Raw genomic sequence first — 14,272 nt, forward strand, 5'->3', positions numbered from 1 at the left:
CTAATTCAGAAAATGCCCTGATGATAGAGGACCTTCTGGTGAATGAGGCAAGTACTCCTCCCTCAGCCTCCTTCCTGAGCTATGGATACATTGGAAAAGCTTAATGAAGGTAAAAAAGAAAAAGGTTAGAGGAAAGAGAGGGGAAGAAAAATATCTAAATGTAGTTTTATTTTAGAATGGCAAAACCTCCCTTAGCAGAAATGAACTAAGACAACAGAGGAAGCACAGTTTCTGGACTGAAGTACTGTTCTGTGCTACTCCCGAAAGAATTTGGCTTTGTCTTGTCAACCACAAGTGATGGCAGAATGCCAATTCTCTTTTCAACTGGTTGTCTTGAGTATTTGCTGATGTTTCTGAATGAATGTTGATCCAAGGAGCTCAAAATGGATTTAACCTTTTAAATCTACCACTTAACAAGAAATATATTTAATACATTAAAAATGATATTAAAAAATTTGGTCAGCCTGTAACTTTTTCAGCCTGTATTTTCTGTACTTATAATAAGCTACTCAGCTATTGGAAGGTTTTTACTGATAGCATCTAAGCAGGGTTCTTTTTAGAACATATAGCCAGTTACAATTAATTGTTCCATAAGTAAATTAATCTTAAAAGCACTCCACTTTAAAAGCACTGTTAACTTTTTTTTGAGAAAATAATAGTCATCGTCCATATCCAGTGAGGTAGAACAAAACAATCAACAGATGTGGGTATGAATTGTTTCTAGTCCTTCTACCTACAAAGTCTTCTTCCCCTATGTACTTACCTAAAAGGAACAGGGAAGGACTACACAAATGATCAGGGGGATCAGTGCACATAAAGAAGGCTTCTGAAATTTTCTGGAATTTCCATTCAGCAGAATGTAGAAAAAAACTGCAGAAATATAAACTAACAAAATACGAAAAGAGACAAAACCTTTTTGAGTTGCATCAATAAATAAATCAAAACCAAATACTTTTGAGATTTTAACTTCTGTCTCCCTTGAGTCTTTGAAGTAGATACCAGAAGCTGTTTTGGAAAAGTGCAGCACACACCTATTTTTGTGTGTGTGCAGCACACACCTATTTTTCCAGGAACTGTTGAATTCCCATGTGGTGAGACAATTAGATTAGTTTTGTCCCAAATGAGGATGAAAGAATCTTAAAGGCTTTTTTGTAAGCTAACCTGCACACAATAAATTAGAGTTGAGGGGTTTGAGCACCAACTATTAAAAGATTAAATATTTAGATTTTAATACTTCGCTGAAAACAATGTAAACCTAGGCTCCACGTCCTGAACTCATCCATGAATAGTTCTGTTTTTAAAACTGATTTCTGCCTAGAAGTCAGTGCAATCAGAAATAGCTCCTTTTAGAAAATACCCCATAGAATACAATTTTTGTTGATCTCATTGTTTAATTCCCCATTCTTTTCTTATTTACTCAGAAGACACTAGCATGCTCTGGCAATCTGTAGTTGAGAACCATAGGGCTAGACCCGACATCAGCTCACTTAAAATAAACTTCATTCTGTTGTGCTCTACAAGTATCTCTGAAACATAAATACACAAATAAATTCTACACAGAGGTATAGTTTCCAAAAACATATTTTGTCCATTACTCTTCCTCCATTTTGGAAAAGGCACTTGCTCTTAACACCTCCATGCAATTCACAAGAATCAGAGCTCCAGTTAACTCTCGCCACTGTTTGGTTACTGGGTTTTTCATTTTATCCAAGGCTGATTGCAGGTCTTGTAAGACATCCCTGTAACCATCTCCATAATGGGCAGCCCAAGTGTAGAGAAAGTCATATGCAGGTTTCCACATCATCTGAAAATAAAAGGGAAAAAATAGTGGCAGAAATTTAATTATTGAGAAAAAAAATAGCTAAATAGTTGAAAAGTCTCAAAAAAGAAAAGAAAAAATAAGTGTTTAATCTCTAGGCATGCTGAAATGCTTTATAAAAAGAGGTATGTTGATATAAAAACTGCAGTAATATTATTTATGTTATTTCTATGAAACTCAAATTCTCAGAGAGGTAAATAATAGATAATTTCTTCATTTAGATGATTAACAGCAAGTCAAACTATATCCTTGTCTGAAACTATAAGTCAAAGAACAAGAGTGGAAGGAAAATACTGTTCATCTTTTGCAATGCATGCATCCATGTCTTAGGCTGGCGGTGTGTATTCTATTTGCCATCTGTTAGAGGTGGGGCAGTTATCTTCTGTTAACTGGGCAGTTTTCTTCATCTCTTCCACAACCAATCCTCCCTCCCTGGAGATGGCATCTATCAGGGGCCATTGAGTGTCACTGCATGACTGATAAAATTACATCATCCTGTTGTGAGAAGCTCCGCCCAGGGGGAGGAGCCAAGCATTCCTACCCGTATATAGTCAGAGATTCGGAACACCAGAGTCAGCTTTTTCCCCACTGGATTCTAAGAAGAGCAGCTTTCTTCTCCACTGGATTCCCAGAGGAAGACCAGGCCCATCTACACCACCACTGGACCTTCAGAGGAACACTGCACCCTTCCACAGGATCACTGCTCCAACAGAACCACACCTGTCACTGCAGGAGGACTGCAGCCACCATTTAATAGGAGTGCTACCAGCACCCTGACCAACAGGGTGTCAGGTCATATTCTGACTATGTCCATGGTTTGTTTTCTTTTTTTATGCTATTGTATTAGTATTTTTAATTTTCCTAGTAAAGAACTGTTCTTCCTATTCCCATGTCTTTGCCTGAGAGCCTCTTAATTTCAAAATTTTCATAATTTGGAGGGAGGGGGTTTACGTTTTCCATTTCAAGTAAGGCTCCTGCCTTCCTTAGCGGACAGCTGTCTTTTCAAACCAAGACAACCCAGCAACAGTTTCCCTATTTGGTTGTGCTTTTGATGGTTACTGCCCCATTAATCAACATCCTACTGCCCTTCTACTCAGCCTGGAAATTTTAAACACGCTTTTTACCATTCAGAAATGTTTTCTGATGATAGAAGCAGAAACTTAATCTGGCTTCTGCTATAAAAGACAATAAAAGATGCTTCTAAAAAGACATCAGCGTCCTCAGGCTAAGGAGAATCTCCAACCTTTATTAGATACAGGGGGCAACACTGTGGCAGAGGATGAGCGAAAGGTTGAGGTACTTAATGCCTTCCTTGCCTCAGGTTTAAATACTCAGACCAGCTGCTTTCTGGCTATCCATTCTGCTGAGCTGGAAAACAAGGATGGGGAGCAAAATGAAGTCCCTTTAATTAATTTAGATTGGATATTTGGAAAAAATTCTTTACTGAAAGGTAGGTCAGGCATTGGAGCAAGCTGCCCAGGGAAGTGGTGGAGTCGCCATCCCTGGAGGTATTTAAATCACACACAGGTAATAGGGACATGGTTTAGTGGTGGGCTTGGCAGTGCTAGGTTACCTAGATCATCTGACTAGCTCATCTTAGAGGTCTTTTGCAGCCTCAATGATTCTGTGATTCTAACATGATTTATCTGTAAAATCTATTTTTAAAAACAGGGCAAAAGCACCCAAACACTCTAAAGCAGGCAAGTCAAAGGCTTTTATAAATTTTAATCAAGACATAAAATTTAAAAATTTTCTGCAAGAAACAAACGAAATTAAAAAATTACCAGGTTTTTTTTTTTTGTTGTTTCAAACTACAATTTATTTGGTTAATGCCAAACAAATGAAGCAAATCCTTAGCAGGTGTAATTTGTCATTGGTCTAACGACATTAATTAAATTTTAGCAGCATGATTCAGATACCAAGCTGGACTTTTATCTTTCCAAGTGCTGAGTGAACTTGCTCAATTAACAAACAAAATAATTATTTTCCCAGCTACTGCTTTTCCAAATGTTACTTGGGCAATCAAAATTCTGTTTTCCTTCTCCTTATTGGCAATAAAGGTTTTGCAAACAGCAATTGAATCAACAATTGCAGGGATGATTCACAAATCCACAGAGAAAACCATGATTCTCCTGAAAGGTTCTGTCATTCACTGCTTTAACAGGAACATACCAATGCATAGTAATAAATGTATCTGAACTGATGACTGCATATTTTTATTTATATATATATACACACACATACACAGAAGTGATCAGGAAGTTGAGGGGTTTTTAGCATCTTTTCCTCTTTTATCAAAAAACCCAGTTTTTATGGTTGTGAAGGATAATTCTGAAGGAAATTGGTTATTTCCTCAATATTATCTTATTAATTTACAAACAGTACACAACATAAAACTTTACTTCTTTAATTTAAGCTTTATTTACTTGATCCCTGGAGGAACTGAGTAGGAGGAGAATTTCTTTGCTCATAGTTCTGAACTTTTCTCCATATTTTTGGGCTATCTTTCAGCTTATCCAAGACTGGTTCAGTCATTATTTCTGTAAACATTTCCCTCAAATTCTGCTGCCATACCCAAATGGAAAAAAAACCCCATTAGACTTACAGCCCCACAGTCTCATTAGTCTAGTCTAGTCTAAACTTACTGTCTCACAGTCTGATTAGTCTAGTTTCTACCTTGAGTTCAAGTAATAAAAAGTGCCTGATCTCTCAGTGAATTTTCTCATTTTAGGTCTACAGGAGAGAAAGGTATCATCATTTTCCCAAATGAATGGTGCCTAATATTTCTTTTAAGCAAGTCTATCTTAAGTCATAACCCTATGGTTACAGAAGGAGAAGAGAAAAGTACATTGATGGCAAGTGGGAAGAAGGAGATTGATGAATTCTTTTGGGTTTTTTTGGAGAGGCTAAGTTGAAAATAGTTTTTTTAATGTACCGCTGTAAATATTATATATTACAACATATTTTAATGAACTAAAGCAGATCACTATGTTGGGACCAGAAAATTTCTGTATTCTTATTTTTAGCTTGATGTAGCCAAAGTAGCCAACAAGAGAAGCTGGAATTCCTGCTGGTATTCCCTACAAGAGAAGCTGTTATCTCCTGAAATTCTGTTACTGGCTATGCTCTTTCTGGGTCTCTTTCTTACATTCCTGTTTTTAAACCAGGATATTTAAAGAATGAGGGTACAGTCTTCTGTCTTCACTAGAATGTGAAAAAGCAACAAATAGGAAAAGATGTTATGCTTTGACTTATGCTGAAGATCAGTCTGACTTTGTAATAAGACAATTAGCTGAAATATCATTAAATAGAAACCTTGGTTTCCTCTAATCATGCACAACTGATTAGTGTTGTTTTTTTTTAATCTAAAACAAAATAAAAGAAAGAAGAAAAAGAAGAATGTAGGGATCAAAAACTTTACTTAAACAGGTCACCATTTATGAATAATTAACTCAGCAGTAATCTACACACTCATCACATTAAACTAGTAGTGCAAACACAGCAGTGGTTCTAAGGCAGATTCTTCTCCACATCCACATACTCTAATGGGTGAACTGAATTGCATTCAAAATTCCTGAATTATATCAAAGCAAAATGTCAGGCAAAACATTAAATCACTGCAGCATCCTGGTCAAGTCTCATCTCAGCTGTGCGCATGAGTTTTCTCTCTTTCCCGCTCTCTCTGCTGAGTATGCAATAATGACACATATACTCACTGCAAAGTGATCTGGAATTTGCTGATGAAAAATGTTTCATCATCTATGAACCAATTGTATGTACCTCAAGTTGCCTCTGTCATCATCTGCAAGATAATTTCTCCCATCAAGAAAAATATGAAGTTTAAAAGCAGAAGTCTTTTTTAACCAATCAATCCTCCTGATGATGGAACAATCCTTGGCGGGGAATGAACTAGTTAATATTTTCATACCATCCTCAAGAACACATCAAAACTTGTTAACCTACCCCAGCTTTGCTGAGTTTCACGTTTTAAGGCCAAAACCTACTATCAATAAAAAAGTTGGAGGTCAGAAGAAAGCACTGATATCCACTAGAAAGTATTGAAATTTAGGTTAGATTCAGAGGACATTGAGGGTACTGAGTGACCACACGAGACACCAGTGCTAGAAACCTTGTGCTTTGAATTCACACCCATATGGACAAGCACAATTAAAAAGCTCACCCCAAACCAATAAATCCTCCATAGGCCTAATATAATCTTTGAGAAATTACACAGAAATACAGCAAAATTCTGATCTTTGATTGCTTGTTGAATGTTTTCTGAAAAAAACCAGAGAGTACTGTATTATAAGGTTTTAATTTTGATGAATTTGAACGCACTGTTTTGTCAGCAGACATGGTCACTGAAAGGCAGAGAATTTTCTGGATGATTTGCCATAAAATAATACAAAAACTCTTGAAAACAAATGAGTAGAGTGTATGAGGTAGAACATAGGCATGATGGAAAATCAAAACCCATTCAAAGCAAAGTAAGTGTTTATTTAAAAATTTTCTTAATATAAAAATAAATAGGCATGATGCTGGAAAAATGGTTATATGATTGCTTTATTTATACTGTCTATCAGCAAAGGGGAGATATTCCCAAATAATATGGAGACCAGCAGAGTTGTATATTGTTCATGTCAATAACTCCTTCTTGTAGAAAGCTGGGGGTTTGTTAGTGAAACACAGAAAGCTTAGTAACTAGAACAAAAGTGTAGGAAATCAGACAAGGCACTGCCTAACAGTAAAAAAAGAAAAAACCAAGAGAGTAGCCATGGGATTGGAAAGGCTGATAATTTTATGAGAAAAAATTGGAGGAAGGTGCATCCAGACTGAAGTACCCAGAAAAGAAAAAAAACTACACAAAATAGCTCATAGAGAAAAACTGGATCTGAGAAGGAGGCTGTGATTGCAAATAACAATTATGGAGATAATTTTGTTGAAAAGTGCAGAAGCACATGAGCCAACACATAGAATTTTGATCAAATATTGATTGGGGAGGGAGGCCAGAGCATTCAAAAGGAATAAGTGGTAGTAGTTCATGATTGGAGCAGAAATATCTTCATAGTTATCACCAAGCAAATGAAAACAAGATGACAGATGCACTGGATTCAGACAGTGGAAAGGAGTGGAAAGGAAAGGTTTGGCAGGGAAGAAGTAGAACCAGCTATGGGGAAATAGAAAGAGGAAGAACAAATTATCTTGAGTAGTTGTGAACCTGTGGATGGGAAATAGCAATTCCTTTGGAACTAAGAGATGAGGGAGAGGGAATGCAGTCTGGATCACGTACATAACCTGCAATAATCAGGAGATGATGATCTAGGCAGAGGGAGAGTCAAGCCTGAATGTAAGCTCTCAAGTCAGAATGATCATTCAGCAATGCTCATAAAAAAGGGATTTTCAGAGTAAAAACCAGTCTGGAACCTAGAAGTCATTGGCACATAACTCTGTGGGAAAGAATGGAGCTACTGCATGCTTTGGTGTTAGAGGAGAGAAGGGCAGGAAGTAACCTGGTTGCCCAGGCAAAGGTATTCCAGGAGCAGAGGCTGACCCTCAGCTCAGAAACATGGACAAGGCTCCACCCCAAGTCTTGTGGCATATCTGACACTGCAAGGATGCCACGAGTATCTCTGGTCATCTCAAATGGCACTAGAGATTTAATTAGGCACCTAAATTTCTCCTCAGGTCTGTATGCACTAAAATACATCTGAGACGATAAATTGGCTTTTATACAAAGCTCAAACTTCTGTACTAGAAAAATGCTTTACAAAGGAAAAAAAATCATGATCTACCTGACGAACTATAAACTTAAAGCATAGATTTGCCACATTGATACATCAGCAGTAAAATTGGTGTCAGGGCTTCCAACCTCTTCTCATGCTACTTAAGCTAAATGATAAAAAGTGTTACACTGGCACAGAAAATAATACAGAAAAGTATTAATGATAGAAGTCAGCTTCCTTTTTGTGGAAATAGCAAAAGCTGTACAGAGTGTGAATAGAAGTCACTCCTGCAAGGACCAGCTGTTCTTCCTCACTGTGTCTGAAATGACAGCAGAGGTGTGAGTGAGGTTAACAAGTGGATAGGACAACCAAAAAGGATTGAACCCAGCCCTGAAGCTCAAGATAGGAACTGAGACCTTCACTGGTCAGTGCAAAAGGAAAGAAGCCCGAAAAACTGGGAAGAAGGAAGATCCCTGGCTGTGTTTTTGCCGAGGAGGAAATGTGCATGCACTGTTACACCAGCCCCTTACCTCCAGAGCTACTGCTCCATTTTTCCCGTGGTGGGGCACTTCATAAGCCTCTATTTGCTGCTTTGTGAGGCGGGCCAGCTTCTCTGCAAGCTCCCGCCAGCTCTTGCCGAGCTTGACAGCTGAAGTCAAGATGACGGTGTCCTGGGTAAGACGTGCCACTAATCCCTGGCAATCTATTTTCAAAAGTGCCTGCAACAATGATTTTCATTAGTGATCCTTCACCAGTAATTACAAACAGAACATTTTAATTTAATTTTACAGCACTATTCTGTGTTTCTATGTAAACAGGAAGACTTTTTTTACTTTTTGTTCTTACAAATATGTGGGGTTTTTTCCTACAAAATGGTGTTGCCAACACTTTCAGAGGAAAAATGCCCATGAGCTTAAGAAAAAAAAATCAAGCTGGCATTCAGCTGCTTCAGCATTCCAGTGTCAAGTGGATCCTGCCAAGCTTAAAAATCCTGAAAGAAATCATACTTCTCCAACAAAAATATTTGGCACAAAAAAATTTTAGCTTCTTAGAAGTTATGACATGAGACTTCAAAATTTAGTTCAAGCACTATTATACTAAGGTGTGGTCCTTAATCTAGGGCTTTATTTGGAAAATTACACATTGGCCAGCATCTTTTGATTTACTCCTCCCACAGAACTAATAATTTTTTTGACCATTAAGGAGAAATGCAAACATGAAACCATTCCCTTCTCCTTGCCAAAAGAGCATTTAAAGACACTCAAATTAAAATGGTTGAAGGAGTATAACCTTGAAATGTAGATACATTGCATTCTTCTTTCTTTATTTGTTTGGATAAGAGCTAGTGGAAAAATAAATGTTGGGTTTTTTCCTTCTCAATTCACACCAAAATATTCCACTGAAACTGTTGAGGTTTTCAGGGAAAGATCAAGATCAAAACACAGAAATTTTCCTTCTTTTTTAGATACTGATTTTTACTGAAGTATCAAGGATTTCTTCAGAAATCAGATATATGTGTGATTTAATTTTAAAGTATTAACCAATAATGTCCTCACAGCAAACAATAGAACTTCAGTAGACAGAGTAGTGAGAAACTGACTACAGTGTATTGTACAAAATTGTCCTAAACTGGAGACAAAGTTGTTCCGTTTGTGTTTGCTCTGATAAGCAAGAACCATATAAAGCACAAAAAAATGGAGATTTTTTAAAAGAAGTAACTGAAAATTCCACCCAAAAATTACATGGATGACATCTAGATTTATGTCTAACTCTATATGGACAGGGATCTTCCTAGCAAAAATTGGCCCTTCCTAGCAAAAATACAGAAATCTCACAAAACAGGACATTGAGCAACCTGGTCTAGTGAAAGATGTCCTGCCCATGACAGGGTGGTAGGAATGAGAGGATCTTTAAGGTCCCTTCCAACCCAAGCTGTTCTATGATTCTATAAGCTTAATCTAATTATGCCCAACTTTTTGCCTGTTTTGTAATGAACTCTGTTTAACTATATTCAGTTAAAAGTGTGGAGAATTTTCACGTTTAGGTCCCCCTCTCTTTTTTGTAAAGAGACGTGACAGGCTTTGCTATACTTCATATTGGCTCAGTTTTATTCCACAAAGTTTGATGTGCTCTTAAGAATTGCAAGTGGCCACTGCTACCAAAACTTTCTGAATCCTGCTGAAAGTTCTGTCAACACTTCAAAGCGGGTAGACTAGTTTTGAGAAGTAAACTCAGTCGAGGTTTACAGTTCAGGATAGTCAAAAGGCTTTAGATGAATAGCTACAATGTGAGTTCTTAAACATCCATTTTTGTAATACTTTATTTGCATATCAGAAATTTAATTATCTTCTGTCCCTTAATATGTTGGTCAAATTTTCTGTCAGAGCCAAGGAGAGTATTAAGTGACCATGAATTTCAAACTAATTTGCACACAGATCAGTAAGTAAATTAGGATTGTTAATAGTGCCACTTATTACCTGGAAGTAATTAGAATAAACTTTTGATTCACATTTGGCAGTATTTAGTCACATAGAAGTTGTCCAATGGCTTACAAATGAGGTCCATGAAAATACATACTGAAATACTTGCAAAATCCTTCTTAGGCCACTACAGCATTGACTATGAAGTTGTAAGGTGTCGATAGAAAAATCTTGCCCTCAACATTTGGATTGAGATGTCCCTTTTAATTATATGAAGCTAAGCTACACATGCAACTTACCATAGACAAATATCTATGTATATGTACAGATCTAGACATATAGGTATAGACATAGATATAGATAGATATATAGACAGATAGATGATACCTATCTATATCTATGTATGTATAGTGGAATTCCCACAGTACAGTAATGTTACTTAATATTTCACAACAGGAATGTGAATTTCTCAGGAAAGTGATTTACCAAGACAAATGACAAAACAATTTCAATCATGGCTATTTAAAAACCAGAAAAGTAATCTTAGTCAACCTACTAAATGAACACAGTTCATGCAGCATTAACAGAAGACCGTTCAGAATGAATTTGTCAAAGTATTATTCTTCATGAGAGTTTGGATGTATTTTCCACCTATTGGTGACTACAACTTTTAGTAATATATTCAGGTTTATAAAGATCCTGCAAGGATACAGAATCATGTTTTCTTGTTCCTACATTACTAATGAGTAGTTTCTTGTTAATACATTCCCAACAAGCCAGTTAGCTCATGCAATACTTACAACAATGAGTTCATAAAGAAATAGTCTTTTTTTTTTGTTAGCATGGCAGTCTTGCTTCATCTTTTTCACAACATGTGCAACTCTTTCTGATTCTTTATCAATCTGTGCCTCATTAAAGTCATCCAAAGACATATGTGAGTATCCCAACACCTCAGCTAAAGCTCTCCAGTCATAAACACTCTCTGATACTGTAGACAGAACTACTGAGTAGATATAAGTCAGTTTTTTGAATGGCAATGCAATTTGTTCTACAAGATTCCTGGTTGTTAGCTCACTATCAGCAGTGTCCATAGCTTGTTCCTTAGGAATCACTTTAATGTTTTTGCAATGTACAAGACCAATCTTTCTTCTGAGAACTCCCACGTACCACTCTTTCATTTTAGTTTGTCCAATGGCTTTAACTTTGTCTTCACCAAGCAGTGCTATTGTGTCTCCTTTAAAATATTCCAGCAAATAGTCAATCTTATTCTGACGTAACACAGTTTTCAAAGCCACTCCATAAGTGTTGACACTCAAAGTTTTGTCTTGAAACTTTGGATATTTTATTGTTGGTATCAAAAGCCATGGTGCAGACTTGATTTCCTTGCGGTTTTGTAGGCGCTTTGGCCTGTTAATAATTCCACTTAATTTTGGAGCTGGATCAGGAGTTGTAACATGGAACTGTGTTACTTGGCTACTTTTCAAGATTTTAATCTGAACAAGGAAAACAAAGAAATGCATCTCCCTGCATCCAAGCATGGAAAACAGGAATTGTTGGCGGACCATTTCACCAGTTTTCAACTCCTCCTTTTTAATATTTTTGCTTTGATCTTCCATTTTTACTTGAAAGTCTGGATCACAGGATATCAAAGAAATGTTTAGGTCTTGTGGTTTTTCAAGCAGAAATGTATGCTTTCCCCACAGCTGAAACACCACAGGAGGCATACTTTTCCCCCCCTTTTTTATATCGCAAATCGTGAGTTTTCCTGGAATGTAGTTGTGACCAAAGACTGTAAAAACTGCTGTAAAAGATGGATGAATGTATTTGGGACCATAAATTCCAACTGAGACTGTTCTATGGACATAGTCCCACACGTTAGTTGCTGGAGGCTGGATTTTGCTTGCTTGTATGGCAATCACTGCATACATCACATGACTTAGGTCTGTTAGCTTTACTTGTATTGTATCTTGATAAATATAGCAATTCTCTAGCTTCTTAAAAGGTCCTTCTTTGTTGAGACTAAAAAAACACACAATATCACTCATAACTTGGCTGAGTGGATCACTCTTCACTTTAGCTGCAACTTTCACTTCTAGGAAAATGGCTTCACTTGTGTTGAGGTTGCTGAGTGTAAGTTCTATCAGAGGACTTACTGTGCTGGACAGCTCATTGTTGCATGACAATGGAGGGTTAAGGATAGCCTTTAAACCAACTTCTTGGAATTCTCCTGGTAATACATGACCCACAGGGACATGAATGTTGATATCTGAGTCAGGTAGCTGTACTGAGCCCCCTTCGTGATTCAGTTTACAAACTACATGAATGTCTGTAGCTTGTGTTTGTGCCCACCCAGGGCTGTGGCTCATGGCTTCCAAATCCAGGCAGGACCGGGTGAGCTGTCGGTGGCTCAGCCAAGCCATCTTGTAGGCTTCACGGTCATTCTGAAGCCATGTCATATCAGAAACTGTGTTTTTTTGAGGAGCTGTCTTGTGAGGATTAAATCTTTGGTTATCAACTATATCCAGGAAGTCAGAGACACTCTTGGATCGTCCAGATCTTCTTGTTGAAGCCTTTCTTAGGAGACAGTCAATATCTAGCTCATCACCTGAGGAATCCAAAGAGTCCCTATTGCTTGAAGTTTTAGAGAACAAATAAGGTTTTTCCTTTAAGATAGAAAGACGCTTATTATTTTCGTTTCTATTGGAAGCAGCTATGTCATGTACAAAAGGGTTGGATCCTGACAGTTCATTCCAGAAAGGATTAGTCTTGGAAACAGATTGTGCATGTTTGAATACACTAGGCCAGTCAATATCCAAATCCAGTTTACTTTCATTGGCATCTGTTTAAAAGAAAAAAAGAAGCATTTCCTGAAGCACGGAGACTTGAGATGTTCCATTCATGTCCAACTGATAGTTTGTTAAACTAAGAAGTGACTAAATTTTCCTCCTCAAATACACATAGATAATTTCAGTATTTCTCCTTCAGGTTTTTAAACAGTATCAAAGTTGATTTAATTAAGAATCTTACTTAATAGAAAGACTGATAACAAATTAGTACTGAATAGCAAATTGGTGTTGAAGGATGTAAAGACACTTCTTTGTGGTGTTGATCATTATCAACTCATATGATTATTAATTAGCATAGAGTATGATAAAGTTCCATAGGTTCAAACCATTATATTCCATTAATCTTTGGCCTCTTACAAAATGCTGTGGACTTCTTTCCTTTGTGTCTGTCTCTTTGCAAAGATAAAACAGCTAGTTTCATTTTTCAAATACTGCAGACTGTATAGATAAATGCATTATTCAAGATTCCTTTTCATGCTAGTACATGTGCATTTAATTGATAGCAGCACTCTTACAATTTGTCTCCATGTGCGTGGAATTTGTTATACTAGCTTTCCATTAGAAAACAATCATTGATATAATTTATGAGACCTTGTACAACTTCAGGTTTGGAGAGGAATGTTTGTGTGACTACTAATTTTCTGAGATTGCATTTAAATAGACAAATCCAGGTGTGCAAGTGGTATTTATACATGTTTTCTAATAAAAATCTCAGTATTAGCAGTAATAATTTTTTTTGAGAAGAAGAGACGTCCTTACATTTTATATTAACAATTGTTCAGAGAAACTGGTTTACAGTTGGTTGCAACTCACCCTTCTTGCAATGGAATATCTGCAACTTTTTATGCTAAGGGTTTCTATTACTTCATTTTGCCATTTTTTTCTGTATATAGAGGCTATATACAGAAATATATAGCCATGTATATATGGCTATACCATCCCTTCTTTATATATTCTTGCAAAGAGTTTAAATTTTAGAGGGAAAAGGCAGTATTTCTATTTTTTTTTCACCATAGCTATAGCTTACATTATTACACCTTCCATAGTACTTTCCATTTCCAAGGTTATTCTATACTGGTCAAATGCAAGCATGACATGCATAGAGCCACAAAAAGAAAAAACAATAATTAAGTGTTAGCACTTCTATTTTTGTTTCCTTTTACAAATTATAATAAAAAGCCAAAACCGTGATGTCTTTCCACGGTTCTGGAAAATTCCCAGTTTGGAAGTACCAAGGTGGAATTTACCTATTTGCTAGCTGCCTATCTACACAGCTCTAATATTGTCTTGACAAGAGCCTTCCAGGTGAGCTGCCAGGGGGATTGAGCCCGGGGCAGCCTCTTTTTCCTCGAGCACTTTGTCTTAACCAGGGTCACCAGAGGGGGACATGCTGTGCAAGCACCACTGAAAAGTTTTTTTGTCTCTGCCCATAGGCCAAAATCTTTCCTTGTGCTGTGATTTTAT

General features: G+C 36.9%; 1 protein-coding gene across 1 annotated transcript in view; it reads right to left on the reverse strand.

Moving 5' to 3' along the window:
- Nucleotides 1–1,512: 1,512 nt before the first annotated feature.
- MACC1 (MET transcriptional regulator MACC1) overlaps nt 1,513–14,272 on the reverse strand; it is a 34,167-nt gene continuing 21,407 nt past the window's right edge. Inside the window, exons 3-5 of the mRNA XM_030943177.1 lie at nt 10,763–12,801; nt 8,073–8,261; nt 1,513–1,804 (exon numbers count right to left, since the gene is read on the reverse strand). Of these exons, the coding sequence (XP_030799037.1) occupies nt 1,592–1,804; nt 8,073–8,261; nt 10,763–12,801 (2,441 nt within the window). The 3' untranslated portion in view covers nt 1,513–1,591. The remainder of the gene's footprint in view (nt 1,805–8,072; nt 8,262–10,762; nt 12,802–14,272) is intronic.

Source organism: Camarhynchus parvulus, chromosome 2 (genome assembly GCF_901933205.1).
Source record: "Camarhynchus parvulus chromosome 2, STF_HiC, whole genome shotgun sequence".
In the NCBI taxonomy this organism is placed as follows: domain Eukaryota; kingdom Metazoa; phylum Chordata; class Aves; order Passeriformes; family Thraupidae; genus Camarhynchus; species Camarhynchus parvulus.